Genomic DNA, 26,633 nt, shown 5'->3' with positions numbered 1-26,633 from the left:
GTCATGTTCAGCAGCTGTAGGACAGATTTTCTTAAACCATACAATGCACAGTAGTTGAATGGGGTAGATCCTGGTAACCACCTTGTAGAATGTCTGAGCCAAAGCTTTAGAAAAGGGCTGAGAAATCACACAGGAACTAAGGACCCCACCTGCCACAGATCTGTCACAATGCTCACACAAACAGTGCTATATAGTAATGAGGGCCTGAGAGAACTGTCCAAAGTCATCCTGTTCACATTCTAAAACATGCAGGTGGGTAGTTCAAACAATGTCATGGGCCGACGACCCTAGTGAGCTCGGTGAGGTGGACTCTGACACAAGGAAGTCTGAGGCAAGCCACAGATACACCATCTACTAATTAGATTTCCTCAGACAATACATTGGTTAACTGTTCAGTATGACAACAACATACTGAGACAACTAACTGTACAAACAACAAAGGTTTATCTAGCTTACAGTTCTGGAAGTTTAAACCCAATATTAGGCAGACCTACTGGTTTGGCCTTTGGTGAGAATGGTGGATGGCAATGGGAGACTTTAAACAGAAAGACAATCAGTTTGTGAGCCCAGGAACAGAGTAGCTGTGTCTAATCTCAGGCTTTTAGAACAAGCATCTCATGAGAAGTACCATCTAAGGGCACACTGCCAATGACCCAAAAACCTCCCAATGGGCCTCACCTCCTACAGTTTCTACTATCTTTCAGTAGCAATACCCTAGCGACCAAGCCTTTAACTCATGAGTCTTTTAGGAAAATTCAACAGCCAAAATGATATCCAAACAACAGCAAACAGAAAAAGTCTTAGTGCTTCAGTTTTCTCATCCATAAAAGGAGAATAACTTGAAGGTACATGTTATAGTATTGTTGCAGTTATTAATGACTAAGTCCATGCATGTTAAGTCCCTAAAACTGTGTCTGGTATAGAAAGAGCACATTAAAAGTTATTTATTATTGTCCTCAAGGAACTTTAAAGGCAAAATATTTTTTAAAATCAAAATCTCAATATAGATCAATCATAAATTTTTAGTGTTTAAATTAATTTATTTTTGTCACTCTCCCTTGTATTTTTCTAGCTCCAAAAAACCTCTTCTACAGATGATGCTGCAAAAATATGTAAGTCAAATAAAGGTTGATTCATAAACCTGAGCATCAAACCAGCCTATAGTTGGAATCTATTGGATGAGTGCAGGATGGTCCTCCTTAGAAGGAATGATAAAGTCAAACTCTGAGTTTCAACTATATGTTAATGCATAAGTGGTATTGATAAGCATGTACAGAAATTTGTATTAAATCAAAACCACTACAACTCAAACGTTAGTCACTGGTCAGGGACCTTACTCTTAAGTAATAGACACAGGATACTATGAAAAGCTGATCTTGGGGCTGGCGCTGTGGTGTACCAGGTAAAACTGCCACCTGCAGCGCAGGCATCCCATATGGGTTCTGGTTCAAGTCCCAGCTGCTCTACCTCTGATCCGATCCAGCTCTCTGCTATGTCCTTGGAAAGCAGTATAAGATGGCCCAAGTCCTTGGGCTCCTACTCCCATGTGGGAAAACCTGGAGGAAGCTCCTGGCTCCTGGCTAGGGATCAGCACATCTCTGGCCATTGTGGCCAACTGGGGAGTGAACCAGCTGATGGAGGACCTCTCTCTCTCTCTCTCTCTCTCTGCCTCTCCTTCTTTGTGTAACTCTGACTTTAAAATAAATAAATAAATCTTAAAAAAAATTATCTAACACAGAATCTCAGTATAGCAAAAGGACAAGCCAAGTAGCCACACATTCCCATAAGATCACCAGGAAATCATCTTCCTGGAAGTCATTACTTTATTTTCTTATAATAATGCCTTTTCAAAACTGTGATTTGGATTGTTTCTTTATAAGAAATTCTTAACATACAAATGACCCATCAAGACACCATTTAATCTTTCCTAAAAAAATTGATACCATTCTCAAATATTTTCCAATGTCATTTTATCTTTCTGTATAAATAAAAAGCCCCAAGATACATGCTGTAAACAAGAATAAGTGTCAAAAAATCCTTCCTCGCTGCTTATAATAGCAGCAACAATTATGTTAACTGTAACATTTATTACACTTATTGGACCTTTATCATACACTAGGTTCTATGCTATGTGTTTGTATGTTTCCATAGCTTGTCGTCACTTAAATTTGCATGATATGGGTATGATTCATATTATAATTATCAGATAAAGAGAGTAATTTTCAGCAAGATCTAATGCTTTTCTTAAGATTATGCTATACAAGTAACTAAATTAAAGTATAAATTCATATGAATACAGGGCAGGTTGAGGGAAAAACCTCTTTCAGTTTTTATATCACATTTCAGAAAGACAGTCCATCTTTCCCAGTAATCATACTGACAAAGCATGAACTAATGATAGCACTTGGGGACCCTCTAGTCTCTGTGGCACAGTGGAGCTAGCCTTCATCACCACTGATAAAGCACTAAGGATACTCAGACAGAATCACTTGTGTATATGGAGAAATTATGCAGGGATGCCCCAAAAATCACGTTATAATGAACCATAACAGGACAGTTTTTAATTTCTGTCAATTGACTGATGAAATATTTGACAATGAATTTGTCAAGTGATGGTTTTTCATAGTAGTGATTGACACAGATAGATAAAAATCCAGGAGACAAATAAGATCAAAAGTTTATGTCCATGGGTGGTTCTGAGAGACATTAAGAACACTCCAGAAGAGACTCTTGAGATATGTTTAACCAGGCTGTCATCAGATTATCAACTTAACTTCAATCATTTCCCACAAGAAGCCACAAGGATTTTGTAAGAAATCAATTTCAAAATACTCAGAATCATGCCTAAGACAAATGCCACTAGTATTGCTTATGGATTGCTCAAGATGTTTGATGCAATAGAAAGAACACTGATCTTTGAGTGTGCGAGAGGCACTTTTGATTTGATTACTATAGATTAAATATTTTAAAGAATCCCACTGCTCGTAACTTCTATTTGTCCACCAGTGTTGAGAAAACATTGAAGAAAATCTTGATTAATCATTTCACTGCTGAATTCAAGTGCAAGCATTACAAGGACATCAGTGAAAGCAAAAATTCCATCCATTGCCTCTGTACCACTTGTGAATGTACAAAGGGAGTCTCCTTATAGCATCTAATCTTTCAGGGATTGTCTTCTACCTTGTATCACCAAGCCGTTTAAAGAATATAATGATATGGTGGGATCTCCAAAGATAGTTCTTTGATCCATCACATTGTCTGGCAGTCAGTACAATGAGATTCAGAAACTCCTGGAGAGTATATTTAATGGAAAATAATTACACAAAAGTAACAACCTTACTTGGTGAGACTATTTCTTACCAAGCAAATATCTAGGTGGCAATCTTATCTAGGGACACATACAAAAATAATCTAATCTGAATTGTATGCTCTTGGATGTCATATGTTCCCCCTTAGTATTGAATTCATACTAAATAGAAAAAAATGTGTTCACTCCAATATATAAAGATGAGAAAACATTGACATAGGATGATGATGCACCTGGCAATCTCAAGTGCAGACATAGCTGGCTGGAATGTATGGTGTTGCTCAGACAGAAGAAACCTGATGTAAATACCACATGATTCTCAATAAGATTATTGCAGAAACCACTACAGGGAAGGAGAAAAATATTTGACGATTTGGGGTGTGTTTTCTGGAAAGCTGAGCAGTGTTAAGCTAGATAGGCAGAAAAACAAAATCTCTTTCAACAGGCCACCCAAATTCTTTCATCACAGTAAAGTTTTCAGGAAAAGATAAGAATCTCAATTTAAAAAATCAACAATAGGCAAATAAATTCAATGAAAGTATCAGCTGGTGGTGGGAGAAATAAGACTGCCAATGAAAAAAAAATTGCATGTCCCACAAAGAGGAAATCTCATCATCATGGGGCTATGCCAGAGTATAGAGCTGAAAGCCAGAGGGCAGCCATGGGGCTTCCAAGAGTGAAAATCTTCCCCACAGAGGGAGTCCACCACTGAACTGGTCAGAGATAGAAACCTGAAAGCACTCATTTACACAGGTAGACAGAGTTAAAGGCTTTGATTTCATAGATGGACTTTTAAAACCTGTGCTTTTTTTGCAACCTATGTGTGAAGACCTAATTTAGATATAAAACTTAACTTTTATAAATGAAGTTTAAAAATCATGGGGCTGGCGCTGTGGAGCAGTAGGTTAATCCTCCACCTGCAGCACCGGCATCCCATATGGGCAGTGGTTCTAGTCCCGGCTGCTCCTCTTCCAATCCAGCTCTCTGCTGTGGCCTGAGAAAGCAGCAGAAGATGGCCCAAGTAGTTAGGCCCCTGCACCCATATGGGAGACCAGGAAGAGGCACCTGGCTCCTGGCTCCTGGCTGCTGGATCCTGGCTCCTGGCTCCTGGCTCCTGGCTCCTGGCTCCTGGCTCTTGGCTTCGGATTGGCGCAGCTCTGGCCATTGCAGCCATCGGGGGAGTGAACCAATGGATGGAAGACCTTTCTATTTCTCCCTCTCACTGTAACTCTACCTCTCAAATAAATAAATAAAATCTTTAAAAAAATATCATGGATAGGGAGTGGCCATTGTGGATCCAGTCCCAGCTACTCTGCTTCCAATCCATCTTCCTGCTAATACACCTAGGAAGGTAGCACATGAAGGCCTAAACATTTGGGTTCCTGCTACTCACATGGGAGACCTGAATGGAATTCCTGGCTCCTGGCTTCACCCTGGCTGATGTTTGGCTGTTGCAGATATTTGAGGAGCAATCCAGGGTATGGAAGATCTCTCTCTCCCTCTCTCTCTCTCTCTGCCTTTCAAATAAATAAACCAGTCTTTCAAAATATAAAAAAAAATCTTTCAAAACATAAAAAAATGAACTCATGTGTTGAGTTACTGTATAGTAAGATATCTGACTGTTCCGAATAATTTTTTTAAGATTTATTTTATTTATTTGAAAGAGTTACAGAGAGAGGTAGAGACAGAGAGAGAGGTCTTCCATCTGCTGGTTAACTCCCTAGATGGCCGCAACGGCCGGAGCTGCGCTGATCCAAAGCCAGGAGCCAGGAGCCAGCAGCCAGAGGCTTCTTCCGGGTCTCCCACGTGGGTGCAGGCCTCAAAGACTTGGGCCATCTTTTGCTGCTTTCCCAGGCGATAGCAGAAAGCTGGATTGGAAGAGGAGCAGCTGGGACTAGAAACAACGTTTATATGAGATGCCGGCACCGTAGGCCGTGGTTTTAATCTCCTGTGCCACAGAGCCGGCTCATTCTGAATAATTAAATTAGAAGTATAACAGCAAAAGAATACAACATTTGTTTATATTTATCAGTACTATCGACATGTGAGAAATCCAATTAGTGTATTGAAAAATAAATTATATATTTAAAATCGACAACAATAAAATATGATCTGAAAAGTGGGAAAAGGTCAAATTACACTCAGAAATTATTTAATCCAGTCTTCTTTAAGTCTTTAAGTCTTTAAGTCTTTAAGAATGAAATTAGGGGCTGGCGCTGTGGCACAGTAGGTTAATCCTCTGCCTGCAGTGCCGGCATCTCATATGGACGCCGGTTCTAGTCCCGGCTGTTCCTCTTCCAATCCAGCTCTCTTCTGTGGCCTGGGAAAGCAATAGAAAATGGCCCAAATCCTTGGGCCCCTGCACCCACATGGGAGACCCAAAAGAAGCACCTGGCTCCTGGTTTTGGATTGGCGCAGCTCCAGCCGCCGTTGTGTCCATTTGGGGAGTGAACCAGTGAGTGGAAGACCTTTCTCTCTCTCTCTCCCTCTCACTGTCTGTAACTCTACCTTTCAAATAAATAAATAAAATCTTTTTTAAAAAAAGAATGACATTAATAACTACTACTAAAGTATTATTATTTGAACTTATATTCAAGTACAATTCAACATCAAATAAGTAAATTACAGTTCTGAGTAAAGATAGTATTTTTGTCTCCTTCATACTTTAAAAATCTTGCAATTATATCTAAAATTCAGTGACTAATCACAGAATTACATGACAAACCCACTTATTATGTACTGCTATGCTAGATATTGAATTAACACAAATATAATGCAGCCATGAGTCTGTAGTCTCAGTTACCTCACAGTTTAACTGAAGTGAGAGTCACATTCACATATGCAACAGTCTATGGCCATACACAAACTGCAATGACTCTAAAGTTAACCTATAAAGAAAGTACTCTAATCTAAAAAATCACCATTGCATTAATACTGCACCCACAGCACCCCTTTAAAAATAAAATATTTTACTAGATCTCATAAGCACAGTCGCTGTATACACACGACAAGTACTATTTGATGGAGGGTAAAGCATCAGTGTGAAGGATGAACCACAGGCACAGACATTGGGTACAACAGTGAAGCCCTGGCTCCAGACACCCACACCTCGTATCAGAGTGACTGGGTTCGAGTCCTATCTCTGCCCTCCATTCCAGCTTCCTGTTAAAGCATACCAAAGGAGGTCACATACCAAAGTAAGTGCTGACTTCACACTGGTGAATCTCTGCTACCTACAAAGTAGACCCAGACCAAGTTCCTAGCTTCTGGCTTTGCCTGGCCCATCCAGGGCTGTTGCAGGCATTTCTGAGTGAATCAGCAGATGGGAGACTTCTCTGCCTTTCTCATTCTCTGTCTCTCTGTTTTCCAAATAAATATAATAAAGACATTTTAAAAAAGAATATACTACAATATATGTGCGAGCTATTGCAGAGAAATCTTTTGATCAAGGAAAAAGTAACAGAAAAACATTTGGTTGTGGTGCAGGAGGCTAAAGTGCCACTTGTGATGCTGCTTTCCACATGAGCACCAGTTCAGGTCCCAAGGACTCTGCTTACGATCCTGCTCCCTGCTAATGCACTGGAAAGGCAACATATGATGGTCCATGTGCTTGGGACTATGCCACTCATATGAGACCCAAATGGAGTTCTGGGCTCCTGGCTTCAGCCTGACCCAACCCCAGACATTGTGGCCATCTGAGGAGTGAACCAGCTGATGGAAGATCTCTCTGTCTCTCCCTTTCTCTCTGAAACCTGAAACCCTGCCTTTTAAATAAATAAAATAAGCCTTAAAAAAAAAAAAAGCCTTGTAGATCCATAGAGAAAATGCAGAAGTCCTTAGGGTAAAGAAATAAAAGTAAAGAAGAAATAAATTTTAATATAGACTCCGAAAGTTTTCCTAAAGACAACTTTTGTTTTCAAGGAATATAATTTGCATCATAAATGAACTGAGTCTTAGTTTTCTTTTGCTTATTTTAAAATTCTTGATAAAAATATTCCACAATATAAAATACGCTTCCAAAATTTGGAGCAAGTTCTACTGAAATTAATATCATTTCCTACACTTAAATGTTAAACTTTTTGTGAAAGGTTTAATATGTCTATGCAGACAAGACAAGTATGGCTCATCAAGTAAAAAACTATTTACTTACAATTATCTGATATTTTGGAAGAGAAATATTCCAAAAGACTTAAAACACTTGTTCCTCTTAATTCTGGCTCTTCTTCTGGTTTGTCCATGAGTAAAATACTTTTTCTAGAATTTTTACAGTCACAAAAACCAATCAGAGCCGTTTTTCGCAAATCAGAAGTGGCTGCATACAAGCAGATTTCTGAAAGAATTGTTGTATATATGGTGACTATATTCCAAGCTGAGGAAAATTCATTTACATTGTCACTTTCTTCCTAAAATGAGAAAATACATATTTGATAAAGAAGTCAATTCTCTCATATTAAGAATTCGATAACATAACATAAAAGAAATATCTTCAAATTATTTGGAGTTACTAAAAGATTATAATAAGCTAATATTTCTAAATGTATTCATTATTAAACAGATTTTCCATAGGTGGATTGTATAAAATACAGTTCAAAAATTAAAAAATAAATAAATAACTAATAAGTATGCAATGAAAGAATATAAATAGCCAATAAGCATACAAAAAACAACTTTTCAATTTTTGTCATAATCTAATGAAACACTGATTTTCATTATATCTTAAAAATATTTTTGATTTATATTTCAGTTCTAGTTTGTGACATTTTCATATATAATTCATAGGAATATAAGAAAGTTATACTTGCTGTAGAAAAATTTAGACATTTGTTTCAAGAATATTAAAGAAAGTAAGTAGTTATTCACTCAGTAATTTAATGTTATTAATGTATTCTAGAGAAATAGTGAGAAATGCAGGTAAAGTTTTATGTGTAAAAACACCAGTTCATCATTACTTGTAATTAACTGTAGAGAGATATAACAAACTTAATGTTTAACAATAAGAAATGGTTAAATAAGATCTCACCCCCACTAAAGTATGTTTTAGTAATACATAATAACAATCAAAGATGTTTATAATAAATGTAAATGTACATTTGCTTTAATATTTAGTTAAAATTGTTATCATATATGCCCTAGTATAATATACAATTTAAATAATGGGAAAAATAAAGTATGTGTCTATACAGGTCTCTTTTCTTTTTTTTTTTTAACTTTTATTTAGTGAATATAAATTTCCAAAGTACAGCTTATGGATTACAATGGCTCCCCCCACACACAAACTTCCCTCCCACCCGCAACCCTCCCCTTTCCTGCTCCCTCTCCCTTTCCATTCACATCAAGATTCATTTTCAATTCTCTTTATATACAGAAGATCAGTATAGTATATATTAAGTAAAGATTTCAACAGTTTGCCCCCACATAGAAACACAAAGTGAAAAATACTGTTGGAGTACTAGTTATAGCATTAAATCACAATGTACAGCACATTAAGGACAAAGATCCTACATGATATTTTTAAAAAATTGATTAATTTTCTATGCAATTTCCAATTTAAAACCAAGGTTTTTTTTTTCATTTTCAATTATCTTTATATATGGAAGATCGATTCAGTATATACTAAGTAAGGATTTCATCAGTTTGCACCCACACAGAAACACAAAGTGTAAAGATACTGTTTCAGTACTAGTTATAGCATTACTTCACATTGGACAACACATTAAGGACAGATCCCACATGAGATGTAAGTACACAGGTCTCTTTTCACATGTAAATTAGCAGTGTTGTTACCTGATTCTGAACGGAGAGAATGCTTGAAATAAAATTCCTTAGTAGGTCCATCAAGGTCCTCAAGCAGGCCAGGTTTAATTTGGCAGCCTCCCCAAGGACCAACAAAGCCAGTGCTGAATCCAACCTAGAAATTTTATTAACAAAGTGACAAAGACTTTACTGTAAATTAGTAATAATGACTTTTTAATGAACAAAGTAATAGATCAGAAAAAAGGAGTTCCTGAATTGTCAGATACACTAAATTCCAAATTGTTGGTATTAGTACAGGTTATAATAAAAGTGTATAAGAAAAAGTCACACTTTGGAAACATATTTAAGATCAGAGAAGTGCTTGGATGAAACTTTGAGAGTAATAGAAGCCATTTCTTCAGAGATCTGGGATGACAAGCAATCATGGGCTCTGATCCCAGAGTGCCCTCCTATCTCACACCAAACAGGCTTTGGGATTTTAATTTTGGCAACTCATTCAATGAATTGAATTTCAAGAGAGTGTTTCCTTTTCAAAACAGAGAACATATTTTTAAAAATGTCTTTCCAGGCCGGCACCGTGGCTTAACAGGCTAATCTTCCGCCTTGTGGCGCCGGCACCCCGGGTTCTAGTCCCGAATGGGGCGCCAGATTCTATCCCGGTTGCCCCTCTTCCAGGCCAGCTCTCTGCTATGGCCCGGGAAGGCAGTGGAGGATGGCCCAAGTGCTTGGGCCCTGCACCCGCATGGGAGACCAGGAGAAGCACCTGCCTCCTGGCTTCGGATCAGCGAGATGCGCCGGCCAGAGCGGCCATTGGAGGGTGAACCAACAGCAAAAAGGAAGACCTTTCTCTCTGTCTCTCTCTCTCACTATCCACTCTGCCTGTCAAAAAAAAAAAAAAAAGTCTTTCCATTCCTAACAACTGTAAAAGTTCAGCATTACACCAATTGGCAAAAAGCACATTGTCTCAAAGTAATATTTATATTTTATATGAATGATTGTCAAATGTTATTTTTCAAAATATTATATAATAACAAGGAAATCACAGAAGAATTTATTAACCTTAAATGTGTGTATATATATATATATATGTATATATATATACATACATATTCTGTAGCTTTCAGAATACATTTGATAGATGCTATTTTTGTTCAACTAAAAGAGACATAGTTTGGAAAAGAACTAATAAATAAGAATTCAAATGTAAAATTATCTGTTTAGAGTAGTTTTATCAACTTGAGTTACAGACCATTAATAAATTAAAAAGTTGATACATTTTATAAGTATGTAATTTGATGTTCTTTATTTTTTATTTTTTTTTTTGACAGGCAGAGTTAGACAGTGAGAGAGAGAGACAGAGAGAAAGGTCTTCCTTTTCCTTTGGTACACCCCCCAAAATGGCCGCTACAGCCGTGCCGCACTGTTCGGAAGCCAGGAGCCAGGTGCTTCCTCCTGGTCTCCCATGCGGGTGCAGGGCCCAAGCACTTGGGCCATCTTCCACTGCCTTCCTGGGCCACAGCAGAGAGCTGGACTGGAAGAGGAGCAACCAGGACAGAATCCAGTGCCCCAACCGGGACTAGAACCCGGGGTGCCGGCACCACAGGCGGAGGATTAGCCTAGTGAGCTGCGGCACTGGCCTGTAATTTGATTTTCAAAACTGATATCTCAGGTTATTAAGTTCAAGTTCACTATTAATATCTAATTTTAAGATTTATCTATCTATTTATTTATTTAAAATATGGGGTGACAGAGAGACAGAGGGAGAGAAAGAAAAAAGATCTTGCAGCTTGTTCACCTCCCAAATAGCTGCGACAGCCAGGACTGGGCCAAGATGTATCCAGGAACCAGGAACTACATCTGGGTTTCCCACATGGGTGGCAGGGTCCTAAGCATTTGGGCCATGCTCCATTGCTTTCCCAGATGCATTAGCAAGAAGCTGGATTGGAAACAGAATAGCCAAGCCTGGAATGGGCACTCTGATATGGGATGCCAGGGTTGCAGGCAGTGATGTAACCCACTGTGCCATAACTCTGGCTCCTTTCATTATCTTCAAAGGGACACACCTCTGATCCTGGGAATTAAAGGTGATTCTTTATATTTGAATAGGGTTTACAGATACCTATGTCGTTGCACATAATTACCTCACTTGATTTGAGCACCCATTTTGAACACATTTTAAATAGGTCTCTCAATATTTAACCTTACTAGGTAGATGCTGGCCATTGTCTACTGAGTATCATTTGTCCCTTTCTTCCTTTCTAACAGTAATTTAATTTTATTCAAGGTGGCAAAATACTTTTTTAAGGCTGCTTCCTCAAGATGGAATATCATGATTGGAGTAATGATTAGATGCCTATATGTATTTCTCAAAAGTGACAACAAACCTGTGTATATCAAATGTGTGAATTTTATTGGATTTAAAGTGTATCTCAATAATTTGGCTTATAATGAACTTTCCATAGTCCCTTGAAGCTTGTAATTGCCACATAATGCTGGTTTTACCAACAGGATATAAATGAAGCACATTACGAAAACTGGTCAGTTTTTAAGCTACTGTTTATCTGGCTATGAAAAAATTTAAATTTCGATAACAGGTGCTTTTTTCCCCTTTGTTCATCCTCTTCCTCCTGCTTGAAAGGCTGGACAGCCATTGAGTGCAACCTTGACAATGAATGTCACATGCTAGGAATGCCAGAAAGAGGAGCAGGAAGGAGACTGAATTTTGAGGATTTCTTCAAGCATCTGCATCAGCACTGCACTGTCTGTCATGTTCAATGAAGAAACCCCTATTTGGTTATGTAATTGGACTCAGGCTTCTGTCACTGCAGAAGATCAAACTCAGTTGTGGGGCTGGTGCTGTGGTGTAGTAGGCTAAACCGCCACCTGCAGTGCCGGCATCCTATATGGGTGCCAGTTCAAGTCCCAGCTGTGCCACTTCTAATCCAGCTCTCTGCTATGGCCTGGGAAAGAAGCAGAAGATGGCCTAAGTCCTTGGGCCCCAGGACCTGTGTGGGAGCCTGGAAGAAGCTGCTGACTCCTGGCTTCGGATAGGCACAGCTCTGGTCGTTGTGGCCAATGGTGGAGTGAACCAGCGGATGGAAGACCTCTCTCTGCCTCTTCTTCTCTCTCTGTGTAACTCTGACTTCCAAATAAATAAATCTTTAAAAAAAAAAAACTCAGTTGCTGCACTTAGCGTGATACTTATGAACATGAATATTTGGGTCAGCTCTGCCACTCGTCAGTATGTGATGCAGGGCAGTTCATATACCATATCAAAGTCTTTGTGATTTTAGGCTTATTTTATTTACTTACTTCAAAGGCAGAGTGACAGAGAAAGCAGAGAGGGAGGGAGGTGGTGCTGAGAGAGGAGAGAGAGATTGATTTTTCCATCTGCCTGTTCACTCCCCAAATGGTCACAACAGGCAGAGTTGGGCAAGGCCAAAACTAGGAGCCAGGAACTTCATCTGGATCTCCCACATGAATGGCAGGGGCTCAGAACCTGGGTCATCATCTGCTGCCTTCCCATGTGTATTGTGGGTGATCCCATGAGGCTGCCTACCTAGCCCACGCAGTTATCTTGACTGCTGGCATGGCAGGCAACAGGAGCCCCAGGCACATTTCCCCCCACCCCACCTTCTGCCAATCAGGTAAACTGCTCCTGGGTATGGCCCAGGCCCACCTGGAAAGCTACCCTAGCTATGTGATCTTTGAGCTGATTGGAGAGGCGTATTAGTGCCAGTGTCAGTTCTGTCCTGTAGTAGTGGTGTTGCCTTGAATTAGTTACACCCCTTGTGTCTGCCCTTTAAAAGTGTGAGTGGCTGTGAATAGACAGACATGTTCACTGAAACTTGTCTCTGGTGCTTCTTGTGGGAAGAACACCTTTGCCCTGCTATCTCCAACAGTGTGGCTTTGCAGGACAAGCCGTAGTGCATTATCAGGGAGCTGGATGGGAAGCAGAGCAGCTGGAACTTGAATGGCACTCCAGTTCAGGATGCTGGCATCACAAGTGGAGGCTTAGCCCATGTGCCATAGCAAATATAGTGGACTTACTTTTCAGAGACTATTGTGAGATTTAAATGAAATACTCTATGTAAACGGAACTAGGTTCAAATTGGTAAATGAACTGAAACACAAAAATACTACTTCAGACTTAAGAGACTGATAACTTTCTCCACAAAATCTTCGAGTGACTAGAAGAGATCCAGATGACCTCTAAATCGGGCAATGAGTCATTCCTGGGAACTTGCTCACACTTCAAGATAAGGTCATGTAAAAGAGAGAGAATGGCTGTGGAGTCCATAGACTTTCTTTTCCTCTGAATATATTTCATAAGCACAAAGTTTTTTGGATCTTCTTCTCTCATAAGGCTGTAAAATTGTGTCTAACCTAGGGCATTCTCAGTGAACTATGGATTGAAAAAGATCCATCAGTGTCAGCCACCTATGGTAAAAAAAGTGCTTCACCAGAAACACAATGTTCCAATCAATGCTGCTGACTGCAAAATTTTATATAAGTGAAAATACCGTTGCCAAAAATAGAAGAGAAGCATCAATACTTACAAATTGGAGTTTGCAAAAAAAAATCAAAACTGAAAGCCAATGCACAAAGAAAGAAGCACTCAAATTGGATTAGGCCAGAAACTTTAATAAAGCACTATCTTCCTTGTGAACTCATTATCATAAAGTCAGTCTCAATTATCAGTACATCGACTTGGTTTTATAATGCCATGAAATTAACTATGTACAAAGTAATTTATAACTACAATAGATTTTTCACTATTTTTGTAGAAAAGAAGCTGAGCCAGGGGCTTATTGGCTTGTAATCCATACTCTAACCCTGTTTCCTCAATACTACTCAATACTACTATTTTAAAAAATGGAATTAGAATGTCAAAGTTAGTAACCTTATATAACTTATTCCAATCTTGCAATAAATATTTCAGAGAATATTGACAATTTCAAAAATCCACACACCTCTGAAAGTTAAGAATAAAAGGAGGATCAAAAAGAATAACAAGGGACTGGCACTGTGGCATAGTGGGTAAAGCTGCAATCTGCAGTGCCAGCATCCCATATGTGCCCCAGCTCAAGTCCTGGCTGCTCCACTTCTGATCCATCTCTCTGCTATGTCCTGGGAAAGCAGCAGAAGATGGCCCAAGGAATTGGGCTCCTGCCCCCGTGTTGGAAGACCTGGAAGAAGCTCCTGGCTCCTGCCTTCGGATCCACACAGCTCCAGCCATTGTGGCCAATTGGAAGTGAACCAGCAGATGGAAGACCTCGCTCTCTCTCTCTCTCTCTCTCTCTCTCTCTGCCTCTCCTTCTCTCCCTGTGTAACTCTGACTTTCAAATAAATAAATAAATCTTTAAAAAAAAAGAATAACAACTTAGTGGGAATTTCCACAGGCTGTATAACTAGCTAAGAAGTAGGATTAAGAAAAGCATTGAGGAGCTCCCACGTGCCACTTCACAAAACACAGCAGCCCTGTTTCCTCAAAGAAAGTTAAAAGAAAAATAATAATCTCTACTATTTACCCTGTTTTTTATGGAATCAGAAAAAGTGAGGCCAATCCTTTATTTTGGGATACTTAATATGTACCCAGAATATTAATTGTGTGTGGCATCCTCATGTCACCTCATGTATCCAGAGGAGACAGGGTTCAGATGATAAAGAGAGTAGGAAACAGTCCAGCAGGGATCTGGGATGTGAACAGCAGGAGGAGGAGGGAAACAATTATAATGCAGGTTTGTATCTGCTCCTTATAGGTGAACTATCACAGAGCAAGGAGAATACAGGAAGCTCCCTGATGGCAGTGCATGCCTGTATTTCAAAGTATGAAGTTTGCATTGCTTTCTCCCAGCTCTGGGATAGGTAAAAAGGAAAGTGGAGGAGGGAGACCTATATGAGAAAAATGGAAAACATTCTAGCAAGAGCTAAAGAGAGTATTGGTCTAACCACTTGGAGAAGATCATAACTGAAAAGGAGTTCTTAAGGAGCCAGAAGATATCCTAACAAGACCCAACAGCTCAGGAGGAAGAGATACCACAAAGAAAAGCTTTGATGCTGAGATTAAAGAGTACAGTAAGAACACGGGAGATTACAAAGAAATGATAATTATAAAAATATCATAAAAATCCATCATTGAAGATGTTAACTATAGAAGTGACACTTGGAAAGAAGAAAAACTTGAGAAATTGTTCCATAATTTAAGGAGAAAGGTGGCAAACTAAGACAATTACTCTACAATTCCTATTGAAACAATTGAAGTAGCAAAGTCAAGAAAAAACTTTGTATTATAAGGGAGGGAGGGATGGGGTGAATGGAGGAAAGGAGAGAAAGAAACTAGAAGAATTTAAAGTTATGGGGCTGGTACTGTAGTAAAGCTGCTGCCTGCAGTGTCAGCATCCCATAAGGATGCCTGTTTGAATCCTGGCTGCTCCTCTTCCGATCCAGCTCTCTGCTGTGGCCTGGGAAAGCAGTAGAAGATGGCCCAAGTCCTTGGGCCCCTGAACCTGCATGGGAGACCAGGAAGCTGCTCCTGCCTCCTGACTTCGGAATTGGTATAGCTCTGTCCATTGTGGCAATTTAGAGAGTGAGCCAGCATATGGAAGACCTTTCTCCCTCTCGCACTCCCCCCACCCCCGACCTCAATATAACTCTGCCTTTCAAATAAATAAATAAATCTTTAAAAAATCAGAATTTAAAGTTATGAAGAAAATAGGAGGTAACTGAAGGAAAACCTCAGTACTAAGAAGTTAGTCAAAATTCATTGCAAGCATCCATGATACATAGCAGGGGACTTCAAGAAGTTTGTGGAAAATGGAAATAAAAGACAAGCTGATTTTAGTTAAAGAAAATTTGAAATCCATGCATATTTTTCCATAGCGCACATTTCTATGACCTTTTTGGAAAAAAACCTGTTTTGTACTAAAACAAACTTATATGGAGTTTTCAAGTATCTTTATATAAGAATTTTCCCAGTATATTGTAAGAATAACTCAGCACAGCAAAGCAGGAGTGGGAAACACATATGCACTGTGCCTAGTCAGTGAAAGATCTTCAGAAGTTGTAGAGTAGTAGCCAAAGCATTTGTGCCGATCTTCACATAGTATGGACTTATCTTGAAGTAAACCAGAGGATTTTCCTCCATAGCCTCCCATGATCAACAGTGGGACAAGAGTGGGCCAGCTAACTCCTGGCCAGAAAATCACAAAATGTGCTCCTAAAAAACCCTGGGCTGGAAATTAATAGAAAAAAGAGGAAGATTGGCAATGAATGTCTCAGCATAGCTACAAACTAAGAAATAATATAGAAACATTCAGAGATTTGAGGGAGAATTACAAAGAAACTAAGATCACAGAAGTCTACAATTATGATTTTTTAGGGGAAAAATAATAGGTGATAAATACAATACCCAGCCCAGGGTCATGGGTATCCGGGCCTTCTGTCACGTGTTCCATCATGTGTACGCCAGAAGTTGGTCACCCACCTCAAAATTCATTTTCTCTGAATAAATTCGGTCTGGCTCTAAATTCGTACACTGCCTCCTCTCTATTCTGCGCCTCAGTTTCCTAACATTTATGGTGCCCCGTGTGAGGAGGCACCAATCTGCAACTCTTTTCCTAACAATGTGCACAGTCGATACTGGACTGGATGAGGAAAGTGAGCAGGGGTAGAAAGGTTGCCTAATTTGGTTAACTTGAGAAGAGACAGGAGGATGTGAACCGAAATAGGAACTCAGAAGGCAAGAGCTTGACTCCAGAAAAACTAGACCAAATCTGATCTAGAGGAACATGAAGTATCCAGGGGAGAATTGCAATAACGAAGGTATTTCATATTATTTATCTCACTGAAATCTCTCAAAAACTGGTTGAGGAGGCTATTATCTACATACCTATTAGACTGGCTCACAAGGACCCAATTCACAACTAGATAACAAAAGAATTGACTCAAACACAAGTCTTTGGATTTGAGGTTGAATTTTTTTAACTGCAACATTATACAGCAAGAAAAAAACCCTGTAAGTTGCAGAGCAGGGCTGCCGAATGTCTGTCCTGTGAAATCGTTTGGTCTGGCCCTGCCAAGGCAACCCCAGACAGGACTCGAAATTCATTATATCTATTTGTAAACGGATAGTTTGGTGTGGGCTATGACTGATGTTATAAATATCCAAAAGGCCCTTGGGCAAAAAAACACACTCCTCATCCCTGATAGAGGATCAAAGAACCAGTAAGAAATCCAGGAAATTAATAAAGAGGAATCAAGGAATGAATGGAGATTAGGAACCTACATGGATGTCTCAGCTTGTGAAGAATGAAGGAGGAGAATTTATGAAAAGTTTTTTTGAATGGTTTTGGTTAGACTGTCATGTGAGCAGCGTTATACTGATTGGGTCAAGGATACAGACAATGTGGATAGCAGTGATCAAGCTGGAAAGCAAAGGCCATTAAGTCCATACAGAGCAGCTGATTCACACTGATGCAGACACAAACTCTGTCTGGAAAACACTTGCCATGCAGATAGAGTTCTACATTGTCAAGTTTTTTTTGGAATATATTCATGGAGCACATTAAATTGGCTCTTTGGCTTTGGGAGATGTACATTTATACATTCTGCTGCTCTACCGAAATGCCATACTGCATTCCTCAGCAGTTTTCATTGGCTAATAATTCAATTATAAACACAATTCATTATCTTCATGTTAGATTTGAGAGCCTTTTATGTTGGCTTGAGCTATCTCCCTAGAGCAAATGGGAGAGTTTATAAAAGGCCAAACGACAGGGAGGAGCACTGAGAATATGAAGCACCATGTAAAATGTAACCATAATAAAGGTAAATCTGCCTCCCAGCACACTGTTTATCTCCAGCTCTGGGCAGATAAAGGCAGATGCTTGGCAGGTTGGGGTGGGAGTGGGGGGGCTCGTGCCATTCTCTTTCTCCACTTCTTCATTGTGTTTTACAGCTATTGTCTTTAGTACGTCCTCTACTCAGTTTTTCCCTGTCCCTCAATGAGGTCCCAGTTCTGTGCTGACCACCCACATTCCTTTCCTGGATCTCGAGTTTTAAGCTCGGCTGAAACCACTTGGTAACTTTGTATTGTATGAACTTTATGAAGGAGGTTGTAAGAAGTCAGCCAGAGAGGTACATGACGAATTATTTCCTGACCCATACCGTCAGAATAGCACATAGGAGAACCTCTCACTTGTAGAGGCACAAGCAATTTTCACCATTATAAATGAAATGTCTTCTGATATCTCTGTTGAATAGTCTCCCTTTGAAATTTAAATGTCTGAACATTCATTCATCACTAAGTTACCTTCCTGATATGCATGGCAAATGAAATCATCCAGGTGACTACTGCTAGTGGTCAGCTGGCATTGAATTTCAGGCACTAAACCAAATGTCACAATTCCAAGACAGTCTGGTCCAGCAAATCCTGATAAAGTCTTATTTTGTTATCAGGCCCTGAGGCCTCAACATTTCTATTTCATTCAAAGCCCAGTCAATTCACTTTAATTTTTTCATATGAACTCAGCAGTATTTTATGAATACATGAGACCAGTATTAAAGTTTTCCCAGAAATGCAAAAGCAATTTTGGTTTGATTTTGGTAACTATACCACAGTTTGTTTTGTTTATTTGGAGCAATGACTTCTTGAAAGGTGTGTAAGCTGTTATAGAAATAAATATTTTGCAGGTAGGCATTGTGGCACAGTGGGTTAAATTGCCACTTGGGACACTCACATTCCATAGAGGATGCTGGATTCTAGTCTCACCTACTCAGTTCCAAGCCTGCTTCCTATGCTAATGTGTCTGGGAGGCAGCAGATGATAGTTTAAGTGCTTGGGTCCCTGTCACCCATGTGGGAGAACTGAATGGAGTTCTGAGTTCCTGGCTTTGGCCTGGCCCAACCTAGCTCTTGTGGATATTTGGAGAGTGAACCAGAGAATGGAAGCGCTCGCGCTCTCTCTATCTCTCTCTCTCTCTTTCTACCTTTCTCTCTCTGTCTCTGCCTGTCAATAAGATGAAAAAAACTAAATGTATATTTTTAAAATATTTTGTAACAAAAAAGTGAATTTTAAAATATTTATATCTTACTAGCAGAATTAGGCAAATGACTAACTTAAAAAGACTAATCTTTTAATGTTAATAGTTTTTGTTTACTATTCTATTTTTTTATTTTTATTTTTGACAGGCAGAGTGGACAGTGAGAAAGACAGACAGAGAGAAAGGTCTTCCTTTGCCGTTGGTTCACCCTCCAATGGACACCGCGGTTGCCACGCTGTGGCCGGCACACCGTGCTGATCCAAAGGCAGGAGCCAGGTGCTTATCCTGGTCTCCCATGGGGTGCAGGGCCCAAGCACTTGGGCCATCCTCCACTGCACTCCCGGGCCATAGCAGAGAGTTGGCCTGGAAGAGGGGCAACCGGGACAGAATCCAATCTATTTTTTTTTAAATAAATACTTCTAAGAAAATTGGTTTAAAAAATTCCATATAAGATATAGAATTAAGGGGCTGGTGCTATGGTATAGCAGGTTAAAACCCCAGCCTGCAGTGCTAGTATCCCATATGGGTGCAGTTTCAAGAAGTGACTGCTCCATTTCCAATCCAGCTCCCTGCTGATATGCCTGGGAAAGCAAAAGAAGATGACCCAAGTTCTTGGGCCCTTGCACCCATGTGGGGGACCCAGAAGTTCCTGGCTCCTGGCTTCGGATGGGCTCAGTTCCAGCCATTGCGACCATTTGGGGAATAAACCAGCAGATGGAAGACCTCTCTTTCTCTGCCTCTACCTCTCTCTGTAACTCCTTCAAATAAATTAAATAAATCTTTTTAAAAAAGATATAGAATTAAAAAAATTTGCAGTATTCTTTCCCAGTTATCTTTTCTTTATAATAAAAGTAGATTTTGTGTTTAACCAGTTTCTCGATTTGCTCCTCTGTTCATTCAGCATTGTCTAAATGCTGTCATTCCTCCCTCACTTGATTTGCATAACGCTCCTCCAGAAGAAGAAAAGTCAGGAATTAGTGACCATTGGGCATCTCAAAGCAGGCATTCATAACAAAACTGGACCTCTGGAATGACACTGGCATGGTGCATTGGAAAGGGTCTACACTAAACTCTGGTGTGTCTACACTAAATTCTGGTCCATCACTGGTAAGCTTAATAAGTTTGACTTCAGTTTCTTCATTTTAAAAATAGAAATAGTTGGGCCTACGCTGTGGTGTAGTGGGTTAAGTCTTTGCCTGTGGCACTGGCATCCCATATGGGTGCCTGTTCGAGTCTCAGCTGCTCCATTTCTGATCCAGCTCTCTGCAAATAGCCTAGGAGAGCAATGGAGGATGGCCCAAGTGCTTGTGACCCTGCACCCTTGTGGAAGGACTGAAGGAAGCTCCTGGCTCCTAGCTTTGGATTGGCTCAGCTCTGGCAGTTGTGGCCATTTGGGGAATGAACCAGCAGATGGAAAATCTTTCTCTCTGTCTCTTCCTCTCTCTGTAATTCTGCCTCTCAAATAAATAAATAAATAAATAAATCTTTAAAAAATAGGAACAGTATTGTATTATTGCTAATTCTCCTAAAATATAAAATACTAAGTATTAAATAAACTGATTGATAAATATTTATAGGCTACCTTAAACACAGATCATTAGCAAATTAAATTAAATACATGTTGATACGTTATAATAAAACTTAAAAATTGGTTAAAGATACAATTGATTTCCAGAATTAAATTGGCATATTTTTAATCAGCTACTTTCACTGTTTCAGCATTTCTTTAAAATTGTTTATTTGTTAACTGTTAAAGTTCTTTGCGAATATATTTCACAATCATGAAATATTTATTTGCATGTTAAAATATAATTTTCTCTATTTGAAAACTATTTTCGAAGAGCTAATGTATTTCTAGCTCTTTGTCCTTTTGAAGAATAAATAAGGTATGTGAATTTCCTACAACTTATTTTCTATAGGCATGAATGGTCAGGAATCATATAGCTTCCAGGATAGCCTAATTCACACCAATTAGAACCTCAATTGTCATATTTAGAATATCTATATTAAAATATACTTACTAAAATTATAAGAGGGGGGTCTTCAAAGTGTTAATGGAAAATGTACATTATGAAAAAATTCCATATAGATTTTAGAATTTTTGGCACCAAAATAAACTTATCTTTTGGTTCCATTTTTCCCTTAACATTTTGAGTTACCCTCAAATTATGGGTGATATCCATAAGAATATACTCTATTTGTAGTTTTACTTTCCTATTTATAGATACCATACTTAATTCTACATTGTAAAAGAGGGGAGATTCCAAGATAGTGGAATAAGGAGGGAGCATACTGATAGTTCAGGAAAAGATAGTTTAACAAAAGTGGAGATAATATAGTCTCAGGGAAGAATAAGAGAAAAAAATGGCAGAGGAAATTAGAGGAACTTGGTGGACCTACATGGAGGGCAGGATGGAGCTACGTGGAGGGCATGGGCACCCATGGCTAGGGGCTCTAGCTGCCAAGAGCCACCACACCAGCACTGGAAAGTGAGGTGATATGAGACCACAGTAGGCGGAGACACTGGAGGAAAAGTGGCAGGAAGAGACTAAAGGGAATGAAGCTTGAAGCCCCATAGGGGAAAATACACCAGCCCAACTAGAGGAGAGAAAAAATAAAAGGGAAGGTACAGACATGATTCTCTCTCTCCACTCACCTTATGAAGGCATACGAGCAGACAGAGCAGGCGCCATTTTGGATATATGCAACAGCTGTGCCAGCTTGGGGTTGCACCCACCCTCAGCAAAGCAGAAAAACCTGACTCTGGTAGGGAATAATAACAGGAGACTAAGACCTAGTGAATGTGTGAAGCTTATGAGCTGGGACTGTGAAAAAAAAAGAAAAAAACAAAACAACTGAGAGTTTGTGGGAGAACCCACAGTGTGGCTGAGACGTGAGTAGTCTCAGTGGGAGACACCACAAGCACGGGCAGCCCTGGCTACCTGGTGAGAGACTTTGCTGGGGAATCTGAGCTTACACTGAGGACTGGACAGATCCTTTATGTGGTCTTGGAAACAGAGTACATGAATATTATACCCACTGGGGCTAGTGCTCAGGCACTGATCACCAATGAGGAGAGCTCAGCTGGTAGAATTACTTCCCTTCTGATTAAAAAAAGAGAGAGAGAAAAGATTTACCATGCCAAACCTGGGTGTGTCACCTTAGAAACATCCTTAATCCTGAAGAACTGAACAGAGCTCTCTGTCCACACCTACCACAAGCCTCTTGAGATTCACTGAAAGCAGACAATCTGCTTATCTAGAGTCATAGTATACCGAGAAAAGCCAGCACAACAGGGAGGAAAAAAAAGAAGAAACCAAAGCATATCTCTAAAATGCTGAACAACAAACTCAACAACCAAGGAAACAAGAACAAGGAAGAAAACATGACGCTACCTAAATAACATGACACTTCAATACAAGATTATGAAGATGGCGAGATAGAAGAAATGAAAGAAATAGAACTCAAAAAATTTATGATAAGAATATTTAGAAGTAATCAAAAACAAATGCATGAACTACTGAAATCCATTCAGGACATGAAAGAAAATCTCTCTCATGAAAATGAAATTTTAAGGAGGAATCAAAATGAAATGAGGAATTTAGTAGAACATGAAATTGAGATATTGAAGATAAATCAAAGTGAAATGAAGAATTCAATAGAAGAAATAAAAAACACAGTAGGAAAGCATAACATCAAACCGAAAACAACAATAGACACTATGAGAAATAATGACTTTATTAGTCCTTGTCCTATCAAGGTACAACTTACTATTTTACTCCTTTCAGTATTTTTTTTTGTTCTACTTAATACCGTTGGTTTAACTCTTTAATTAACACACAATTATTCTTAAGTGTTGAAATTTAACTGAAAAGTGATCCCTGTTAAATATAAGAGTGGGAATAAGAGAGGGAGGAGATGTACAGTTCAACACATGCTCACTTGGACTTACCCCTAATTGTAGAGCTAGAAACATGCCAGGGGATTCCAATTCAGTCCCATCAAAGTGGCACGTATCAGTGCCCTCTTACTAGTCAAAGTGATCAGGTTAAATTTGTAATTGATCAAAAAGATAGGATTAAGAGTCAAAGGGATCACATAAACAACACCAGTGTCTGTTAATAATAACTGATAGAATTAAAAACGAGGGAATGATCCAACATGGGAAGCGGGATACACAACAGACTCATCGAATGGCAGATGCCCTAAACAGTACTCTGGCCTCAGCATCAACCCTTAAGGCATTTGGATATGGCTAAAAAGCTCATGAGAGTTTCTCAGGCATGGAAAGCCAAGACACTGTGACAAAAAAATAACCTAAATGAAAGATCTCTGTGAGTGAGATCCCAGCAAAAAGAATGGGCCATCAAGAAAGAGGTACCTTTCTCTGAAAGGAGTAGAGAACTTCCACTTTGATTATGGCCTTGTCTAAATATGATTGGAGTTGGCAAACTCAAGAGGCTTCCATAACCTTGGCGGCACATGAGAAGAGCCTCAGGTGATTACTGACATCATAAATAAGAGTGTCAATTGTTAAATCAACCACGGAAATCACTGTGCACCTACTCCTCATGTAGGATCTCTGTCCTTAATGTGTTGTGCTATGAGAATTAACAGTAAAACTAGTACTCAAACAGTACTTTATATTTTGTGTTTCTTTGTGGGTGCAAACTGTTGAAATTTTTAATTAGTATATGCTAAGTTGATCTTCTGTATATAAAGATAATTGAAAATGAATTTTGATGAAAAATGGGATGGGAGAGGGAGTGGGAGATGGGATGGTTGCAGGTGGGAGGGAGGTTATGGGGGGAAGAGCCAATATAATCCAAAAGTTGTCCTTTGGAAATTTATGTTTATTAGACAAAAAAAAGTGTAAAAGAATCACAATATTTGAAAAACTGCAATACTGAGTTGGTTTCTCCCATCACACTAACAGACAGAATAACTTCCTGGTGGACTCTCCTCTAAATGAGGCTATATCGAACAAGTTAGGCTAGATGACTTCAACATCAGGGCAGGCATTTGGCACACGGCTAGGACCCCCCTTATCCCATGTCAGAGTGCCTGAGTTTTTGTCCCAGGTGCACTTCTGATTCCAGCTCTCTGCTAATGTGCATCTTTGGAGGCAGCAGTTCAGGTACTTGGATCCTTGCCACCCACTTCCACTTGTGGTTGCTAACGCTTGGAGATTGAATCATCAGAGGGAAAAGTTCTCTGGTTCTGTTTCTCTTTCTGTTACATTGTGCTTTCCAAATAAAATAAAAATAAGTTTTAAAATATTTAAAGAAAAAAATAAGCATAAATGTTTTTAAAAATACAAAACAAAAAACCCACAAATATTTACTTGATCTAGAATCCCAAAACTTCCAAACATGGGAAAATGCTTTTCATTCATAAATAATGATCTGGTTCTTTGGAGGATCTGCAGTTAATGCTGCGGGATGCAGAATTTACATTTGGTAAAGGACAGGCTAGCAGAAGCTTAGAAACAGGAACTAGGGGCAGGCACTGTGGCATAGCCCCTTAAGCCACAACTTGGGACGCCCACACAAGCAATTTAATATCAGGTTGCTGGTTCCATCCTTGCCCACTCCTTGCTTCCCATCCAGTTCCCTACTTTTGCACATGGGAAGCAGCAGATAAAAGATGGTCCAAGTGATTGGGTTCCTGTCAATCATGTGAGAGACTCGGATCCTGGCTTTGGCCTGGCCCACAACCAGCTATTGCAACCAGCTGAGAAGTGAACCAGTAGGTGAAAGATCTGTCTCTCTCTCTCTCTCTCTCTCTCTCTCTATCTTTGTCACACTGCTTTTCAAACAAATAAATAATGGGGAAAAAACAGGAAGAAATGTTAAATACATACATATGTTAATTCAGTTTTCAATTTGTTATGGCCTGACAGATTATTATTAAAATCATTAGCATTGGGAAAAGAATTCAAAATGCTGATTATCCTGGGTATTAGAAAGGAATAGGCTAATCCTCCGCCTGCGGCACCAGCACACGGGGTTCTAGTCCCGGTTGCTCCTCTTCCAGTCCAGCTCTCTGCTGTGGCCCCGGAGTGCAGTGGAGGATGGCCCAAGTCCTTGGGCCCTGCACCCTCATGGGAGACCAGGAGAAGCACCTGGCTCCTGGCTTCGGATCAGCGCAGTGTGCCAGCCCCAGCAGCCATTGGTGGGGGTGAACCAACGGAAAAGGAAGACCTTTCTCTCTTTCTCTCACTGTCCACTCTGCCTGTCCAAAAATAAATAAATAAATAAAAGGAAAGGAACGCCCTCTGATCAGTTTCCTCAGAAACACTCCTTTGGTGTTCTTCACACAATAAAGCCATATTTGACAAGACTACAGCCAACACTATTCTCAACAATAGAGATGAAAGCTCATTCTTGAAGATTAGAATAAGACAGAGATGTCCACTCTCATCACTTCTGCTCATTCAACATGGTACTGAAAGTCTTAGAGCAATTAGGTGAGAAAAAGAAGCAACTGGAATCCAAATAGGAAAAGAAAAAGTTAAATTTTCTGTGATTGCTGACAAAAACAACCTTATAGATAGAAAACCCAAAACAGTCTACCAAAAAGTTGTAAAAACTAACAAGCAAATTCAGTAAAGCTACAGGATGCAAAATCAACACATAAAGATCAGTAGTGTACCTATACACTAACACAGACTATCAGAGAAACAAATTAAGAAAATAGTCCCATTTACTAAAAAACAAAAAATGCTTGAAAGTAAATTTAAACATGTGAAAGAACTGTATACTGAAAACTATAAAATGTTGATGGAGAAATGTGATTCAAATAAGTTCCTGATTTCAAAATATATTACAAAACTATAGAAATCAAAACAGCAGGATACTTGCATACAAACAGATCAATGAATGGAATAAGATAGTTCAGAAACAAACCCAAACAATTTTAGCCAATTGATATTTGACAAAGGGGCCAACTATACACAATAGAGACCAGTTAGTCTCTTTAAAAAAAATTAGTGTGGGAAAAACGGATTATCTACATGTGGAAGATTGAAACTGGACAAATATATCATATACAATAGTAAATTCAAAATGATTAAAGACTTAAATATCTGAAACCATAACCAAACTACTAGAATAAAATTTAGGAGAAAAACTATATGAAGTGGTTTTGTGCAATGATTTCTTAGATATAAGTCTCCAAGCAAAAATGAACACATGAGCTTACATCAAACTCAAAACCTTCTGTATAGCAAACAAAATACGAATATTGCAAAGAGATATTCTACATGTTTGGAAAAATATATGATAATGGGTTAATATCCAAAATATATAAAAAGTCAATAACAAGAAAACAGCACAATTAAAACACAAATTATTAAAATAGACATATCTCAAAAGAAGACATACAAATGGCCAACTGATAGATGAAAAAATGTTCCAGTTCTCACTAATCATCAAGGAAATGTAAATTAGAACCACCACAATGAGATATAACCTACACTTGTTCCAATGGCTACTATCAATAAGATGAAAAATAAATATTGGGAAAGA

The 26,633-nt window shown here is 39.1% G+C and overlaps 1 protein-coding gene across 1 annotated transcript in view; it reads right to left on the bottom strand.

Annotated features, from left to right (window-relative positions):
- The window catches only part of TMEM232 (transmembrane protein 232), a gene marked incomplete at its 5' end in the record, with an annotated part of 285,351 nt that overhangs the window by 188,718 nt on the left and 70,000 nt on the right, over positions 1 to 26,633 (bottom strand). The window contains 2 exons of the mRNA XM_062211950.1: positions 7,458 to 7,710; positions 9,092 to 9,215. Of these exons, the coding sequence (XP_062067934.1) occupies positions 7,458 to 7,710; positions 9,092 to 9,215 (377 nt within the window). The remainder of the gene's footprint in view (positions 1 to 7,457; positions 7,711 to 9,091; positions 9,216 to 26,633) is intronic.

This window comes from Lepus europaeus, chromosome 15, assembly GCF_033115175.1.
Source record: "Lepus europaeus isolate LE1 chromosome 15, mLepTim1.pri, whole genome shotgun sequence".
Classification (NCBI taxonomy): domain Eukaryota; kingdom Metazoa; phylum Chordata; class Mammalia; order Lagomorpha; family Leporidae; genus Lepus; species Lepus europaeus.
Note: the sequence above shows the minus strand (reverse complement) of the source record. Positions and strands in the feature narration are given on the sequence as shown.